The sequence below is a fragment of the Pseudorca crassidens genome, chromosome 15, assembly GCF_039906515.1.
Source record: "Pseudorca crassidens isolate mPseCra1 chromosome 15, mPseCra1.hap1, whole genome shotgun sequence".
Classification (NCBI taxonomy): Eukaryota; Metazoa; Chordata; class Mammalia; order Artiodactyla; family Delphinidae; genus Pseudorca; species Pseudorca crassidens.
Window position 1 is genome coordinate 37,393,821 of NC_090310.1, and position 13,723 is coordinate 37,407,543.

General features: G+C 57.2%; 1 protein-coding gene across 9 annotated transcripts in view; it reads right to left on the minus strand.

The window, feature by feature from the left end:
* The window catches only part of TSC2 (TSC complex subunit 2), a 37,194-nt gene that overhangs the window by 10,852 nt on the left and 12,619 nt on the right, over window positions 1-13,723 (minus strand). For 5 of the 9 annotated variants that reach the window (XM_067707010.1, XM_067707008.1, XM_067707009.1 and 2 more), the window contains exons 15-26: window positions 13,114-13,269; window positions 12,503-12,619; window positions 9,040-9,162; window positions 8,164-8,270; window positions 7,818-7,968; window positions 6,403-6,525; window positions 5,781-5,915; window positions 4,199-4,388; window positions 3,263-3,356; window positions 2,942-3,044; window positions 2,585-2,679; window positions 1,310-1,438 (exon numbers count right to left, since the gene is read on the minus strand). In XM_067707010.1, coding sequence (XP_067563111.1) covers window positions 1,310-1,438; window positions 2,585-2,679; window positions 2,942-3,044; window positions 3,263-3,356; window positions 4,199-4,388; window positions 5,781-5,915; window positions 6,403-6,525; window positions 7,818-7,968; window positions 8,164-8,270; window positions 9,040-9,162; window positions 12,503-12,619; window positions 13,114-13,269 — 1,523 coding nt within the window. The remainder of the gene's footprint in view (window positions 1-1,309; window positions 1,439-2,584; window positions 2,680-2,941; window positions 3,045-3,262; window positions 3,357-4,198; window positions 4,389-5,780; window positions 5,916-6,402; window positions 6,526-7,817; window positions 7,969-8,163; window positions 8,271-9,039; window positions 9,163-12,502; window positions 12,620-13,113; window positions 13,270-13,723) is intronic. The other 4 variants (XM_067707014.1, XM_067707012.1, XM_067707013.1 and 1 more) reach the window with 1 other exon arrangement.

Genomic DNA, 13,723 nt, shown 5'->3' on the forward strand with positions numbered 1-13,723 from the left:
TGGCCAGTCGAGCCACAGCTTGGCAAACCGAGTGGACACATCATCCCAGGGGGTGGGCAGACAGGGGCTCATGGGAGAGACCCAGGCCCGCTCATCGGAGCAGAGGCTTAGGAGATGGGGAGAGACAGGCTGTCCCCTCACCGAAGCGCAGAAGAGTCAGGTGATGGCTTTGTGGCAGAACAGTGTAGTCATGCAGAGACACGGAGACCACAGGACACACAGACAAAGATTGCATTCTGCCCACAGGGCCACCTCCCATGGAGGACAGGAAGGGTCTGGGCTTTGTGTGAGGCTCTTCACCCACACACTTGGGCCGCCCCGGCCCTGCCCCAGTGACCAGGAGGAGGGGCTTGTGCAGGTTTCACTCTGATACAAATTTCATACTCCCTTTGCCGAGTTTTGCTCATGATAAAGAATTTGTTGGAAAAGAGCTAAAAGGAGAGCCTCACTGACCACTCCCCAACCCCAGCTCCCCACCAAGTCAAACCCCACTTGGTGGAAGCCAGCCTGAGGCTGGAGCCCCAGTCAGGCGTCAGCAAGCGGGTGGGTCTCCGAGCTGTGGGACACTGAGGCCTGAAGGAGCTTCCAGGTGAGGAGACAGTGCAGCCTGGCCTGTCGGCACGAAGCAATAACCCTCCCCCCGCCAGAGCCCACACCTGCACCCGGACACAGCAGGGAGAAGTGATGAGACTGCACCCCTGGAGAGGCCAGGCCTCCCCTGCCCGGCCTCTCGCAGGCTGGCCCCCAGCCCACTGACCTACACAAAAGCCCCCATTCCCTCTCAGCTACAGCAGAAAACAGACCTTTTCTAGAAAAAAAGCTTAAGAAGAAAGTCCACTGAAGAGAATATGAAAGAAAAGCCGAACCCTGGAGAGTGTGTCCCCACCTGACCTGCATGGGCGCTGCTTTCATTTGCAAAGGCCCCTGACCACCAGGGAGAGGCCTGTGGGCGCTGCCACTGGACACCCTCTATCTCACAGTGGTCACCCTGCTTTAGGCTCCCAGGCCGGCCTCTGAGTATGCTGTGCAGCCAGCCCGCACCCATACGAGCCTTGGTGACAGAATGCAACCTTTCCACCCCTCTCCACCAGGCTCCCCGGGCCCAAGGGCAGGGCTTGGCAGGACGGGCCCCTGCGGCCTGAGGGCTGCCACTTGGGCTCTCCTCCAGCTCTGGCCAGGGAGGGCGTGGGCAGGAGATGAGGTCATGCAAGCAGCCCCATGCACCGCCACCCGGGTGCTCCCGCCTGGCAGCGCCACTTCACGGGCCAAGCTCCAGGGTCTGAGCCCCCCACCCAACAAAGCCCACTACCTGCGGACCACATGTTCAGACACACTGATGCTGCGGCACCGGAAGGCATCGGCTGCAGAGCTCTCCTTGAATTCTTTCACGGGTGGAGAGTTATTCAAGCCTTGTTTGGGGGGTCTGGCTATCCTCAAACTACCAGGTGAGGAAGGAAGGCCCAAGCCCCAGAGAGCCCAGCTCCCGGGAGGGGAAAACAAGCCATTGGAGGGATGAGGAGGAAAGGTCACAGGCCACAGGGTCAGGATGGAGAGCCCACGGGTGAGATGAACAAAAAACCATGCCAGAGGCCAGTTAGCAGGGGGAAGAAACAGAAAACAAAAATGCATGAAAATACATCTTGTAAACATGACAGAAAAAGTAAGGTTTCACGCATGATACCAAAACAAAGAACATTAGTGCAAACTAAATGTGTGTGGACCGCATCGCACGGCAGATTCCAGGCTGTGCTGACCAGGTGTCCCGCCCACCCGCTCGGGACCAGGTGCTGAGGCCCCGAAGGTCATAGCTCAAAAAGAGGTCAGTTCTTAGCTCAAGGCCCTGGCCCCCAGCCACCAGGACCTTGAGAGAACAGCTTCTGACTTAGGTCACACTGACGTGGTCATTCTGGAAAATGCCGTATTCCCACCTAGGGAGAGCCAAAAAAGCTTGGACAGGAAGGTGGGGGACAGGAAGGGGGGCAGCCGTTCAAATGAAATGCAAACGAAACCACAAGGCCTAGCACGGCTCTTCTCAGATTTGGCGAAAGCGGCTGTGATGAAGAAGAGCATGACCCCATTAGCAATGGGCTGGGCGAGAGCTCGGGGGACAAGCCACCCTGGCCCGAGGCTGGGCATCTGTGGACCCTGGATCCTCCCATCCAGGCCAGGTGTTTGGCTTCTCAGGAGTCAGCTGCCCTGATGCAACCCTGGGCTTATTCAGCGGAGTCAGTCCCAAAACCTGACGCCCTAGAACTAGCACCTCAATCTCCAACTCAGCAAATCTGTACTCGCCCGTCACCCAGGCAGGATTGGCCACGACCCAGCACGCAGGCTCCACAACACCGCAGGCCACAGCAACCGGCTTGCTGAGGAGCAGCGCTGGCCTCTCCAGCCACGTGTGGGGCGTTTGCAGCCTTCTCAGGCCCCGCCCTGCTTCACAACCCCAGGGCACCTTGGAGCCCAGCATGGTCTGCGCAGGGCGTGCCCTCAGCCCCAGCCCGTACGCACCATGCCGGCCACAGGCCACAGCTTGCGGGCCTGCCCTGCCCCACTGACACCAGGCCCGCCCACACAGGCCCCGCACCTCTTGGGCCTCTCGTTGAGACTGGTGCTCCGTGCTCTAAAGCTGTCCTTTTCGGGGGTGTCATCAAAAGACAGGAGAACGTTGGAGCGCAGACCCTGGCAGAGTGGAGCAGACCTGAGCCGCAGGCCAGAAGGTACTGGCCCTCCAGGCACCCACAGGCTCCTTCCCTCCACACCTGCCAGCCCAGGTACACTGTGAGCCTGGGATGAGCTACAGGCCCAGGACAAGGGTGGCAGAATTGTGTCCCAGTGGCGCCCCACCTCTCTCTCCCCTGCCCGTCACCCTGATCCAGCCATGGTGAGCCAGCGGCAAAGCAGGTCCCGGCCCTAACAAAGGACGCGGCCTCCGCTGGCTTACCTTAGTGATATAAGGAACAAAATCTTTCCGGAAGGGCAGGCGGCACCTAATGAACCACATGGCTATGACGTGATGGGCCAGGCACACAATGTACTGATTGAACCTGCGACAAGAAGAAAAGAGAAGTGCTGGAGGTCCAGCGTGGCACCCGAGGGAAATGAGCCAGGAGCTGGGGGTGCAGATCAGAGGTGCTATGGCCGCAGGGAGCCTATGTGGCTTTCTACTCCGAGAGGCCTGGCCTCCAGCAAGCAGAGGCCTCCAGCTGGCCTGGGCCACAACCAGGAGGGGTAGGGTCTCATAGGGATACAAGGCAGCACTTACTTGGAGGGGTTGGTATACGGCAGGGAGATAGCAAACACACTGGCGTACTGCTCTGCTGCAAAGTTCCTGTAGAGCTGAGGTAGCCTGGCCAGAGCTGCAACACCAAGAGACAGCCAGTGAGGGAGCCCAGATGGGCCTGGCAAAGATGGGCCCACGGCCACAGCAGGGCAGGTGTTGCTAGAGTCCTGTGCTCTGTGTCTAAAAAGCCAGTGCAGCTACTCCGACCCAAGAAGGCAGCAAAGCAGTGAAGGTCACAACCCACCCAAACAGGACCTTCCCCTGCCCCTGGGCCTCGGCTCTCTACTCCAAGGGCTGGCAAACTATGGTCCCCAGGCTCAATCCAGCCAGTGGCCTCACTTTATGACCTGTGAGCTAAGAATGGTTTCTACCTTTTCAAAAAGTTGTAAGCAAAAAGAACAGGCAGCCAAGGCATATCACACGTGGCCCTTTACAGAAACAAAGCCCTGCCCTGCTCCTGTCGTCCACACGACTGAGGGCCAGACATGCATGAGGTACTGGGAAGGGGCGAGTGGGGCACCCCAAGCTCCTGGACGTCACAACCTGAGGGGTGAGTAGAGCCCCTCCAAGTTGTAGTGTGTGCTGAGGGGGGACAGAGAGGAGGCTCTAAGAGCCAGGCCGAGTAGGGACCAAGGTCAGGCAACAGGAGGCTCTGTGCCATTTAAACTGACACTGAGGGAAGGAAAGAAGCCAGCCACTCGAAGGCCAAGAAGGAAAGCGTTCAAAGCACAGGGGCAGAAGGTACAAAGGCCCTGAGGCAGCAAAGGGTGGCCCACGGAGCACAACGTGCCTACAGGCAGCCAAGGTGAGGTCTGAGAAGGCAGCACAAGTTACTTCAGGCAAGGCACAGCCCCAAACTCAAGGTCCACCTCACTCACACACACCCAGATACACACGTGCGAAGCCACAGATGCTTACTCGACAGGAACTCGAGGAGTGGAATGGCCATGCTGGCCGTGGCTGAGATGTGCGTGAGCTTCACGACCAGGACAGGCAGCGCCTTGATGATGATGTCAGGCATCTCCACGCTGCAGATGGCCAGGGCCACCACGCACTGGCTGGCGCAGCGGTAGATGAGGCCTTGCTCCAGGCAGTACACCATCTCCCGCTGTGGGACAACACGGATGCCTCAGACCAGGCCCACCACAGGCTGGCCCTCTGTGCCCCGTCCCTGCCCATAGAGAGCCGTTCTGGTGAGCCAGGGCCTGGTCTCCCCTCTCCCACTCCAGAATGTTCTATAGAGGAGAAGACCAAGACTCAGAAAGGCCAAGTGCCTTATCCCAGGTCTCAGGCACCTAAGCGGCAGAGCCACCAGCAGCTGACCCCACCTGAGCCAAGGGGACAGCAAAGCTGGTCTGGTCAAGGTCTTCCTGACACCTCCCCACACCCCCACAAAGGTGGGGTCCCAGGTCCCCAGCCCACCCTGGAGCCAGGACATGCTAGGCTCATCACCCCCTTGGTTCTGGAATCCCCAACTGATTGGCCTTTTGGCAAGGGGAGGATCTGCCTAACACAGCAAGGCCGCCGGGCCCACACCAACCCTGGACAGAGTCCCCCATGAAGATGGCTCAGCTGTGCCCAGCAGGAGACAAGTGCCATCTCAGGCCACAGCCTCGGGCAAACCACCTGGTAGCTTAAGGCCCTGTGGATGATTGTGATTTCCTGCAGCCAGCCCCACCCCTCAGAAACACTTTGGGCCTTGAGGGTTCTCGGGGAACCCCAGTGAGAACCAGGCCAGGCCACACAGAAGGAGCTGGAGCTCACACTCACCCCAGGAGTTGGGGTGGGCAGTGAGGTGGGGGATGGCAAGTCGAGTGTGAGTTTCCAACAGCACTTTGATCAAGAGCATGGGCTCACCACCCAAACAGGACTGAGTCTGAGTTTAGGCCTCTCGCCTTGCTGTGGCCTTGAGTGGGCTACCTGAGCTCCCTAAGACTTCTGTTCCCTGATTGATGAGGGCAGAGTAACAAAAGTATCAGGAATTTAAAGAGAAAGTAAAGGTGATGGCTCATTGCAGGCCTCCCACCCAGCAGTGCAGAATTAAGAAAACAGGCATTACTGCGTGTGCTTTTTGCACCTCATGACAGAGTTGGAGGTAGGCGGAGGGGGGGCCCTCTGCCCGGCTGCTATGCCTCTCAAAACAGGCTCGGCGCCGCCAAGCGTCTCAGCACCTATCCTAACACTGTAGCAAGGACAAGCCAGGCAAAGCTCCTTAGAAAGAAAATAGCACTGCATATGTGTGGAGGGGGGATATTCAAGCATTTCATTAAGCCCACTCCTCCCTGAGACAACTCAGGAGCACCAGTGAGTTCAAACGTCCGCGGTTCCAGGCTGGGCCAGCTGGCAGGGGTGCACTGGCCACATAGGGAAGCAGAGCCAGATGCCCTCGCCCTGGCCCAATAGCCACCCGTTAGGAGGAAAACGCTGGGCCCCTTTGGCTGAAGCAAGCATCCTGGGGACCAGGCTTTCAAAGCTCAACCAACCCGCTCCCATCTGGTACCTGTCTGGTTTTGTCCAAGTAGTTATGATAAGAAATTAACGCTGTCAGCACGGGAACCACAGCGAGATGCAGGTCGGTTCTGGAGAACCCTTCTGGGGTGCTTCGGAGTCGCTCGAGGGTCTTGGGACCTGAAAGCTAACAGCCAAGGGCCAGATGTGAAGCCCTGCCCGGCAGCTGGGTCAAGCTGGGTGGCCAGGGGGCACGGGGTGGCCCCTGAGAATGTAGGCCCAGTGGGAGAAGGGGTCAAGGCCCGAGGACCTTCCTACTTCCTGTTCCAGCCAGCAGCCTGCCTTCTCAGAGAAGTGGGAGGCTGCCCACTGATCCGCCAGGGAGACAGACCCCAGGGAGGAGGAGAGGGGAAGGAGTTAAGACCCTGCTCAGTCCTGCACACTCGAGCCCTTCACTGAGGCCCCCAATCCTCTGCCCGAGAGTTGGGATGGGAGGACAGGCTCCCAGAGGCACCATCTGCACTCCAGCCGGGGTCCGAGCCTCTGAGGGAAACAAGTTTGCCTCCCAGGCCTCAGTCTTTCAGAGCTGAGGAACTATGCTGTGGCCCCACCCACCACATAGGCCGCGGACCCGCTGTGCACGACGCAGGAAAGGCCCGAAGCGGAAGGCGCACCATGGAGCAGAGGGCGGCAGATAGCTGGTCAACACTACACGGGGAGGTGAAGATGAGGACCTTGTAGCGCAGAGACTCGGGCAGCTTGCTGAGCACCAGCTTCAGCACCTTCCAGTCAGTCTCCTGCAGGAACAGGGAAGACGGGGTCTCAGGGTTGGAAGCTTGATCTGGACAGCAGCGAGGCCTCAGACCTGCTCTCCTGTTCTCCACACAAGCCTGGGCCCTCAGTCCCTGCAGCTCGGGGAGCAGACGCTACTCAGAAAAAAGTCAGCCCTGGACGGCGGCCGCTGCCTCCAAACGCCAGGCAGGGCAGGAGGCCCAGTGCAGCACCACCCCTCTCCTCTCAGCAGGACCTGGAACTTCTGCACACCGGCCCCATCTTCCCCACCTTCCCAACGGTGATCCGAGGACGGCCTACCAAGGGCACTGGACCCAAGGGGCTCTGACGATGCCCGCCCAGAGCACAATGAAGATGGATCTGGAAAGAAGCTACTGTACTAGCTTAAAGAGAAGCAAGTGTTCCTCAACGATCCATGAGCCCACATACCTGCCACAGGACCAAAGTTGACCCAGAACCACAGCATCGAGGACAGGGTTGTGGCCTGCACGGACCTTCCCTGGTGAGCCCTCCCAACCTCCACTGGGGTGACCACTGCCCATAAACTACACCAATGGCCAGGAGTCCTAAAAGCCTTTCCCCAGATCCCAACTGTGACACGGAGACCTTGAGACGCTCACAGGAAATCTCCGACAAACCCCTTTAATGCCAAACCCCGGTACCCCCGGGGAACCTGCTACCGCCTCTCCATCCAGCTCTGCTTCCCCACCCGTGGCCCCCAGGAGTGCCCCCCAGCCTATTCCGGGCTGCCCAGCCCCGCCTGCGGCACACTGCTGACCAACCCTCCTCCCTCGTTGCCCCATTGGGGAACAGGCCCAAGCTCCTCCACCTCCCGCCACAGGGAATTTACCTCCCCTACTTCCAGGCTTTGCTTACTCCTGCCGCTGGAATCTTCCCCCTCTTTCAAGACTGCCCTCACCTGCCCCTCCCCATGCCCCCAACCAGATGTGACGGCACCCCCCGCTTCAGTCCCGCACAGCCTGTTGGTGCCTCCTCCCAAGGCACACCCCATCCTACAATCCAGTTATTTGTCAATACACCTCACTCTTGTACCAAAACCACCACCTGGAGGAAGGAACGTCTCCTCGGCTCCGCACCCAGCTTCTGGTGATGCACCACACACAGCAGGCGCTCAACACATGGCTATGGAACCGCTGTGAGGCCTCGAGGCAGACAACCAAGAAACAGGCAGCGAACCTCCCAAGGTTGCCAATGTGGGAGAAGAACGGTGGCCCCCGGGCAGCACCAGTCACTGCTTGGTCTGACCTAATGCAGCCGGAGGGTCTGACCATCTCACCTGCTTCAAACACTGCAGCAGGACACGGAAGAGCAAGGAGTAGGGCAGTGAGCCGAGCCGCACGGCGGGGCCTGCAGGTGCCGGGCCAGGGGGCCCAGTGGGAGGTGACAGGGGGCCACCAGCCTTCTTCTCAGAGCCCCTCTCCGGCTCCCTGTGGAAGCAAGTGGGAGAAGCACTGAGGCCAGAGCTCCCGCTCCACAAGGCTAAGGACGGATGCAGGCCCCAAGCCCCAACCCAGGGCTGTGCTCAGGATGCCTCTGGGACCTTCCCTTAGACACAGGACCACCCCAGGGCGGAGGGCAGCGAGCTCCCCACCCCCCACCCGCCCCAGGACCCAGGACCGTACATGTAATCGCAGACGCAGTAGGGGCTGAACCTCACAAGCCCGTCCTTGCTGGGCAGGCCCAAGCGGTGCAGCGAGTCGGCCCGCAGCTGCAGGAGGAAGTCGAAAGCCTGCGGAGAGCAGGAGGCATGGTCCAACAGAGAGAAAGCCGCCACCTGGCCATGCAGACCAGCGCAGCTCTCGGGAAAGGCTGCCGCGCTAACAGCAACCACGCCCTGACTTCATTGCAGACGGTGGTGCTGGCGGAGAGGCGCGGGAACTCATGGCCTCCTCCCTCAGAGCCCATGGAGGCTGTGACATTCCCACAAAAGCTGGGCGACATGGCAGCCTCTCACACCCGGGGAAACAGCGGGAGTGGACATATTGCACCTGCCCAGGCATCATCGCACGGCCCCGGTATAGACAGCAGAGCTCTGCTCAGGACACTGTCGCTTCCCCCAGCTATTGGTGGGTCATTTAACTGGAGTCCCCAAATGACAGGGGGCTGCCCCATTGGGCAGACGCTCTGAAAGGGACCGGGGCTTCCATCCCAGCGCCCTCTGCTCATCCTGGTGCCAGCTCCCATGGTGGGAGCTCATACCAGTATGCCCTGCCCTGCACCCCCGCTGCCAGTCACTAACAGACTCCGCGGCACCAGGGGTCTGGGGCTCCAGAGCAATTCCCTTTCTCTGCCCCCATCTCAGGCTGCCATGTGACTGAGAGGCATGCAGACCACAGGCAAAGGAAAAAGCAGCAGGTCCTGGGGAGGACGCAGCCACAGCTGGTGCTAAGGAAGGAACAGTCTGCTGAAGACCCCTCCCAGGCCCCCTGCCACCTCTCCAGTCTGCAGCCTGCATTCACCAGGCCGGTTGCAGCTGCTGGGTGCCCCAGGGAACATACCTGCAGCCGGATGCTGCTGGCAATGGGCAGGGTGTAGGTGTGCTTGTAGTGGAGCTGGATATGGCTGACAAGCGTTTCATACACACGTGTGGCGTGGCTGGCAGGCAGGGCGTACAGCTTGGTCTGCAGAGAGAGCGCGCTGGTCACTGCAAGGGCAGGAGGCCAAACTGCAGCCGGGGAGTCAGCACCTTGATGCCCGGGGGGAGAGGCCAGGCAAGCACTTTGGAGGTAACTGGCCGTACCCACCATTCTTTGAAATGTACAAACACTTCAAGCCACCAACTCTGCTTCAGGGCTTCATCCCACGGGTACGCCCACATGCGCCCACCCTTGGTGAAGGCAAAAAACCAGAAACAGCCACATATCTGTGTTATCAACAGGGAATTGGTTAATGAATCAGAGAAACCTGCCCAATGGCACACAACACAGCAACGCATGACAAGATCCACGTGCACCGACAGAGCACCTTCTCAACGCCACGAGGCAAAGCGGGAGAAACCAGGGGCAGAGCAAGGTGGGAGGTGTGCTTCATGAGGGGTTATAAAGGGGATAATTCCCCTAGCTGCTGGGGCTGTTATTAACCCCACGGTGAGCCCGTCTCCCCCACCTCTGCAAGGTCAAGAGCACCTCCCTGACAAGCCAGGCTACGGGAGGCCAGGTGTGAGAGTTCGCGGTGCTGCCAGCAACCTGGTTCTGGGGGCAGGGGTTATGGGGTGGTGCTGGGGCAGGAGGGACCCAAGGGACCCAGCTACAGCCAACGGTCCCCTTTGTGGTACTCTGAGCCTTGGAGGAGAGCAGTGCTTCAAAAACGTATCACTGATGTTCTTTTATTTACTTATTTATTTTGAATTTTATTTATTTTTTTATTGATATTCTTTTTAAAGAAAAAAATGATTAACAGAGTGGTGTCTCTTTGGTTCAAAAACAATATAGGGACTTCCCTGGTGGTCCAGTGGTAAATGCAGGGCACGCGCGTTCAATCCCTGCTCGGGAAACTAAGATCCCACATGCTGTGGGGCAGCTAAGCCCATGGGCCACAACAACTGAGCTCGTGCGCCTCAACCAGAGAGTCTGTGTGCCGCAAACTACAGAGCCCACGCACTCTGGAACCCACACGCCGCAACTAGAGAGAAGCATGTGCGCCGCAACAAAGAGCTGACGCAGCCCCCCAAAATAAAATAATTAATTTTAAAAAAACAACATAAAAGCATTATCCCTGCCTTCCACAAAAAACAAAACACACACACAAGGGAGAGGGGAGGGAGTTGGACACCACGCTTGACAAAGCACAAGCATCTCAGGAAGGACACCCATGGAGTTGGGCAGCCACTGCTCTGCTTGCCCATTTTGGTGGGAAGAAAGGAGGGAACAGAACTTTTTGCTATGTTTATGCTGTTCGCGTGTTTTAACTAGACATATATATTATTTTTTAATTACAAAAAATGAAAACAGGCTGGCCCAGGACTTTGCTCAAGTAGGAAACAGCTCAATTCTGCGGCCCCGGGTCACCAGGGCTCGATTTCCAAGTGAGGGCAACAGACCATCTCTTTTTCATTCTCCGTATAGGCTTCTGGGTTCATCCAGGCCACAGGGCTCCCCACAACCCCTCAAGTCAGGACACAGGGAGCACGGGGCTGCTATGGACAAGACACCAAGGAGGTGCCGTCCACTTTTTATCAAATTTTAAACTTCCACACCAGATAATAAAAGTCCATCACGTATAAACATGACGGAAACTGTTCTACCATCAACATTTTACGAAGTAGTTTATGAACCAATTGATTCAAATATTACATTTTACACAATACTGATACTGGCAGGTGACCTTGAGTATAGATAACACCACAATGTTTTGCAAGTCAGTGATCGAGGGCGGTAGCCAGTGGAAGAGCCTGATCGCTGCCCTGCTGGGGACGTAAAGGGACAAGTCCACAGCTCCATCAAGCCTCAAGAGCCAGGCGGTGCCCAGGAGCGTGTGAGGACAGCCACCACGCAGGAGAGTGAGCACGACGTGGCAAGAATGATTGGGAACAGAGAATGTGTGCAAATTGTCTGACTGATGAAGGACTTGTATCCAGGGTATGGAAAGAACCCTTACAACTCGAGAAAGACAAATAACCCAGTTTAAAAATGGGTAAAGAGGGCTTCCCTGGTGGCGCAGTGGTTGAGAGTCCACCTGCCGATGCAGGGGACACGGGTTCGTGCCCCGGTCCGGGAAGATCCCACATGCCGCGGAGCGGCTGGGCCCGTGAGCCATGGCCGCTGAGCCTGCGCATCCGGAGCCTGTGCTCCGCAACGGGAGAGGCCACAACAGTGAGAGGCCCGCGTACCGCAAAAAAAAAAATGGGCAAAGGATCTGAACAGACATTTCTCCAAAGAGGATACACAAACAACCCGTCAGCACATGGAAAGATGCTCAACATCATTAGGAAAACACGAATCAAAACCACAGTAAGATTTCACTTCATACCCATTAGGATGGTGATAATCAAAAAAACCGAAAATAAGGAGTGTGAGTGAGGATGTGGAGAGAATGGAAGCCTCATCCACTGATGCTGGGAATGTAAAATGGAGCAGGCCCTGTGGAAAACAGCCTGGCTGTTCCTCAAACGATTAAGCAGAGTTACCGGCTGACTCAGCAATTCCACTCCTAGGTGGATCCCCTAGAGAAATGAAACACATGTCCACATAGAAACTTGTGAGTGTTCACTGTAGCACGATTCACAACAGCCAAAAAGTGGAAGTGACCCAAGTGTCCATCAACTGATGAATAGATAAGCAAAATATAGTCTATCCGTACAATGAACTATTACCCATCCATATAAAGAAATGAAGTACCGACACACGCTACAACATGGATGAACCTTGAAGACATTATGCTCAATGCAAGATGCCAGACACATGAGGTCACATATTATGTGATTCCATGTCTATGAAATGCCCAAAATAAGCAAATTCAGAGACAAAAAGTGAATTAGTGATTGCCAAGGGCTGGAGGTGCTGAGGGGAGAATAAGGAGTGACCGCTAATGGGTATGGAGCTGCTTTGGGGTAAATGTCTCTAATGATGGCTGCACAACTCTATGAATACAACAAAGACCACGGAATCATACACTCTAAACGGATGAACTGTATGATATATAAGCTACATCTCAAAAAAGCTATTAAAAAAAGACCAAACAACCGTGGGGACAGAACGGACACCAGCCCTTCCCACCTCATTGGCTGTGGAGAGACGTGAGGTGGTGGTTCTGGCCCTGGCTTGGGAGTGTTTCTCACAGACTGGCTCTGGCTGGGCCTTGTCCACGCTTCCCTGACCTGGTCAGGGCTCTGACCTGGTCCCCCCACTGTAACGAGGAGTTGGGATCACACTCGGACTGCCCTCTGAGACCCCAGGGAGTGCCCAGGTCTCCTCGGGGATGGGTCGCTAAAGAGCAGCACTCCAATGAAATGCAGAGGCCCACCTGAAGGATGACCAGGAGTCCCAGGACTGCAGTCTTCACATCCTCCAAGGAGGCCGAGTACACCACCACATCCCTTTCCTCCAGCTCAGGGGGTGGAGACAGGGAGCGGGCAATCACCTACAGAGAGAAGATCTCTATTTAAATTCCCAACTCTGGGCTCCCTGAGGCAGCAACCATCAGATCTGATATTTTCTACCCAAAAATACTTTCTCCTTTATTTCTCAAGAGGAAAGATGCACTCCCCTCATCCAGGGCATGGTTCAGAAACTGCAATGCATTTTGAAATTAAAAGAATGCTGGCTGTGCAGAAGGACAATGTGCCCAAACCCCACCCCCAGCCAGTCTCCCCCGAAGCCACAGAGCCATGTCCCAGGACCCCTGGGCAGCACGGCAGCAGGACAGCGCCAAGCAGCAGCAGGCCCGGCCAGACCTCCCAACACCGCCCCATCTCTGTTAGGAGGGAACCCCATCTCGGAGAGACCCAGGCAGTCTCCCTGCAGAGAACGGAGACAGCGGGTCCCAAGAACATTGCTGTCCGCTGGGCTCTGCCACAGAGAGGGGTCCCAATGGCAGCCCAGGCGCCCCAAGCCCCAGGCTCGAGTGGCTCTCACTTTCTCAATGATGTCCAGCAGGCTATTAAAGTGGTGGGTGTGGCAGCCTTCAGCCAGATCTACCAGCAACTGGGTGGCCAGCTTTCGGACTTGGTGGTCTTTATCCTCCGGGACGTGGGAGAGCTGTGAGATGACCACTGAGTTGATCAGCTCCTCCTGCACCAAGCACAAGAGAAGCCAGGTGAGCCACTGGCCACACGGCCAAAACTCACCTAACACGTCGTTAAAGACTTGGGACAACAGCAGCGGGGTGTGCGAGCGCCTGAGAGGCCCAGGCCTCTTCCAGGGCACTCTGTGCGTCCCCTCGGCTCAGGAGAATGATGACGACTACACGTTGGCCCAGCCGGGGCATGGCCCACAGGCTCAGACTCAGACGTGATGCAGCAGTGAATGTCCCTGCTCCCTCTCTGTCATTCAACATCACAATTAAGAAGGATCCCATGTGGAGGGCTCTCTGCCCTGGGGATAGAGAGACCTCGTCCCCGACATCACAGAGCCCACTGTAACGGGGCAGCAGGACGAGCGCTTTCACAGAAGCAGGTACAAAGCGCTACAGGAGCAGAGAGCAGGACGAGAGCGACCCCAACACGAGGGACTCAAGAACCCAGAG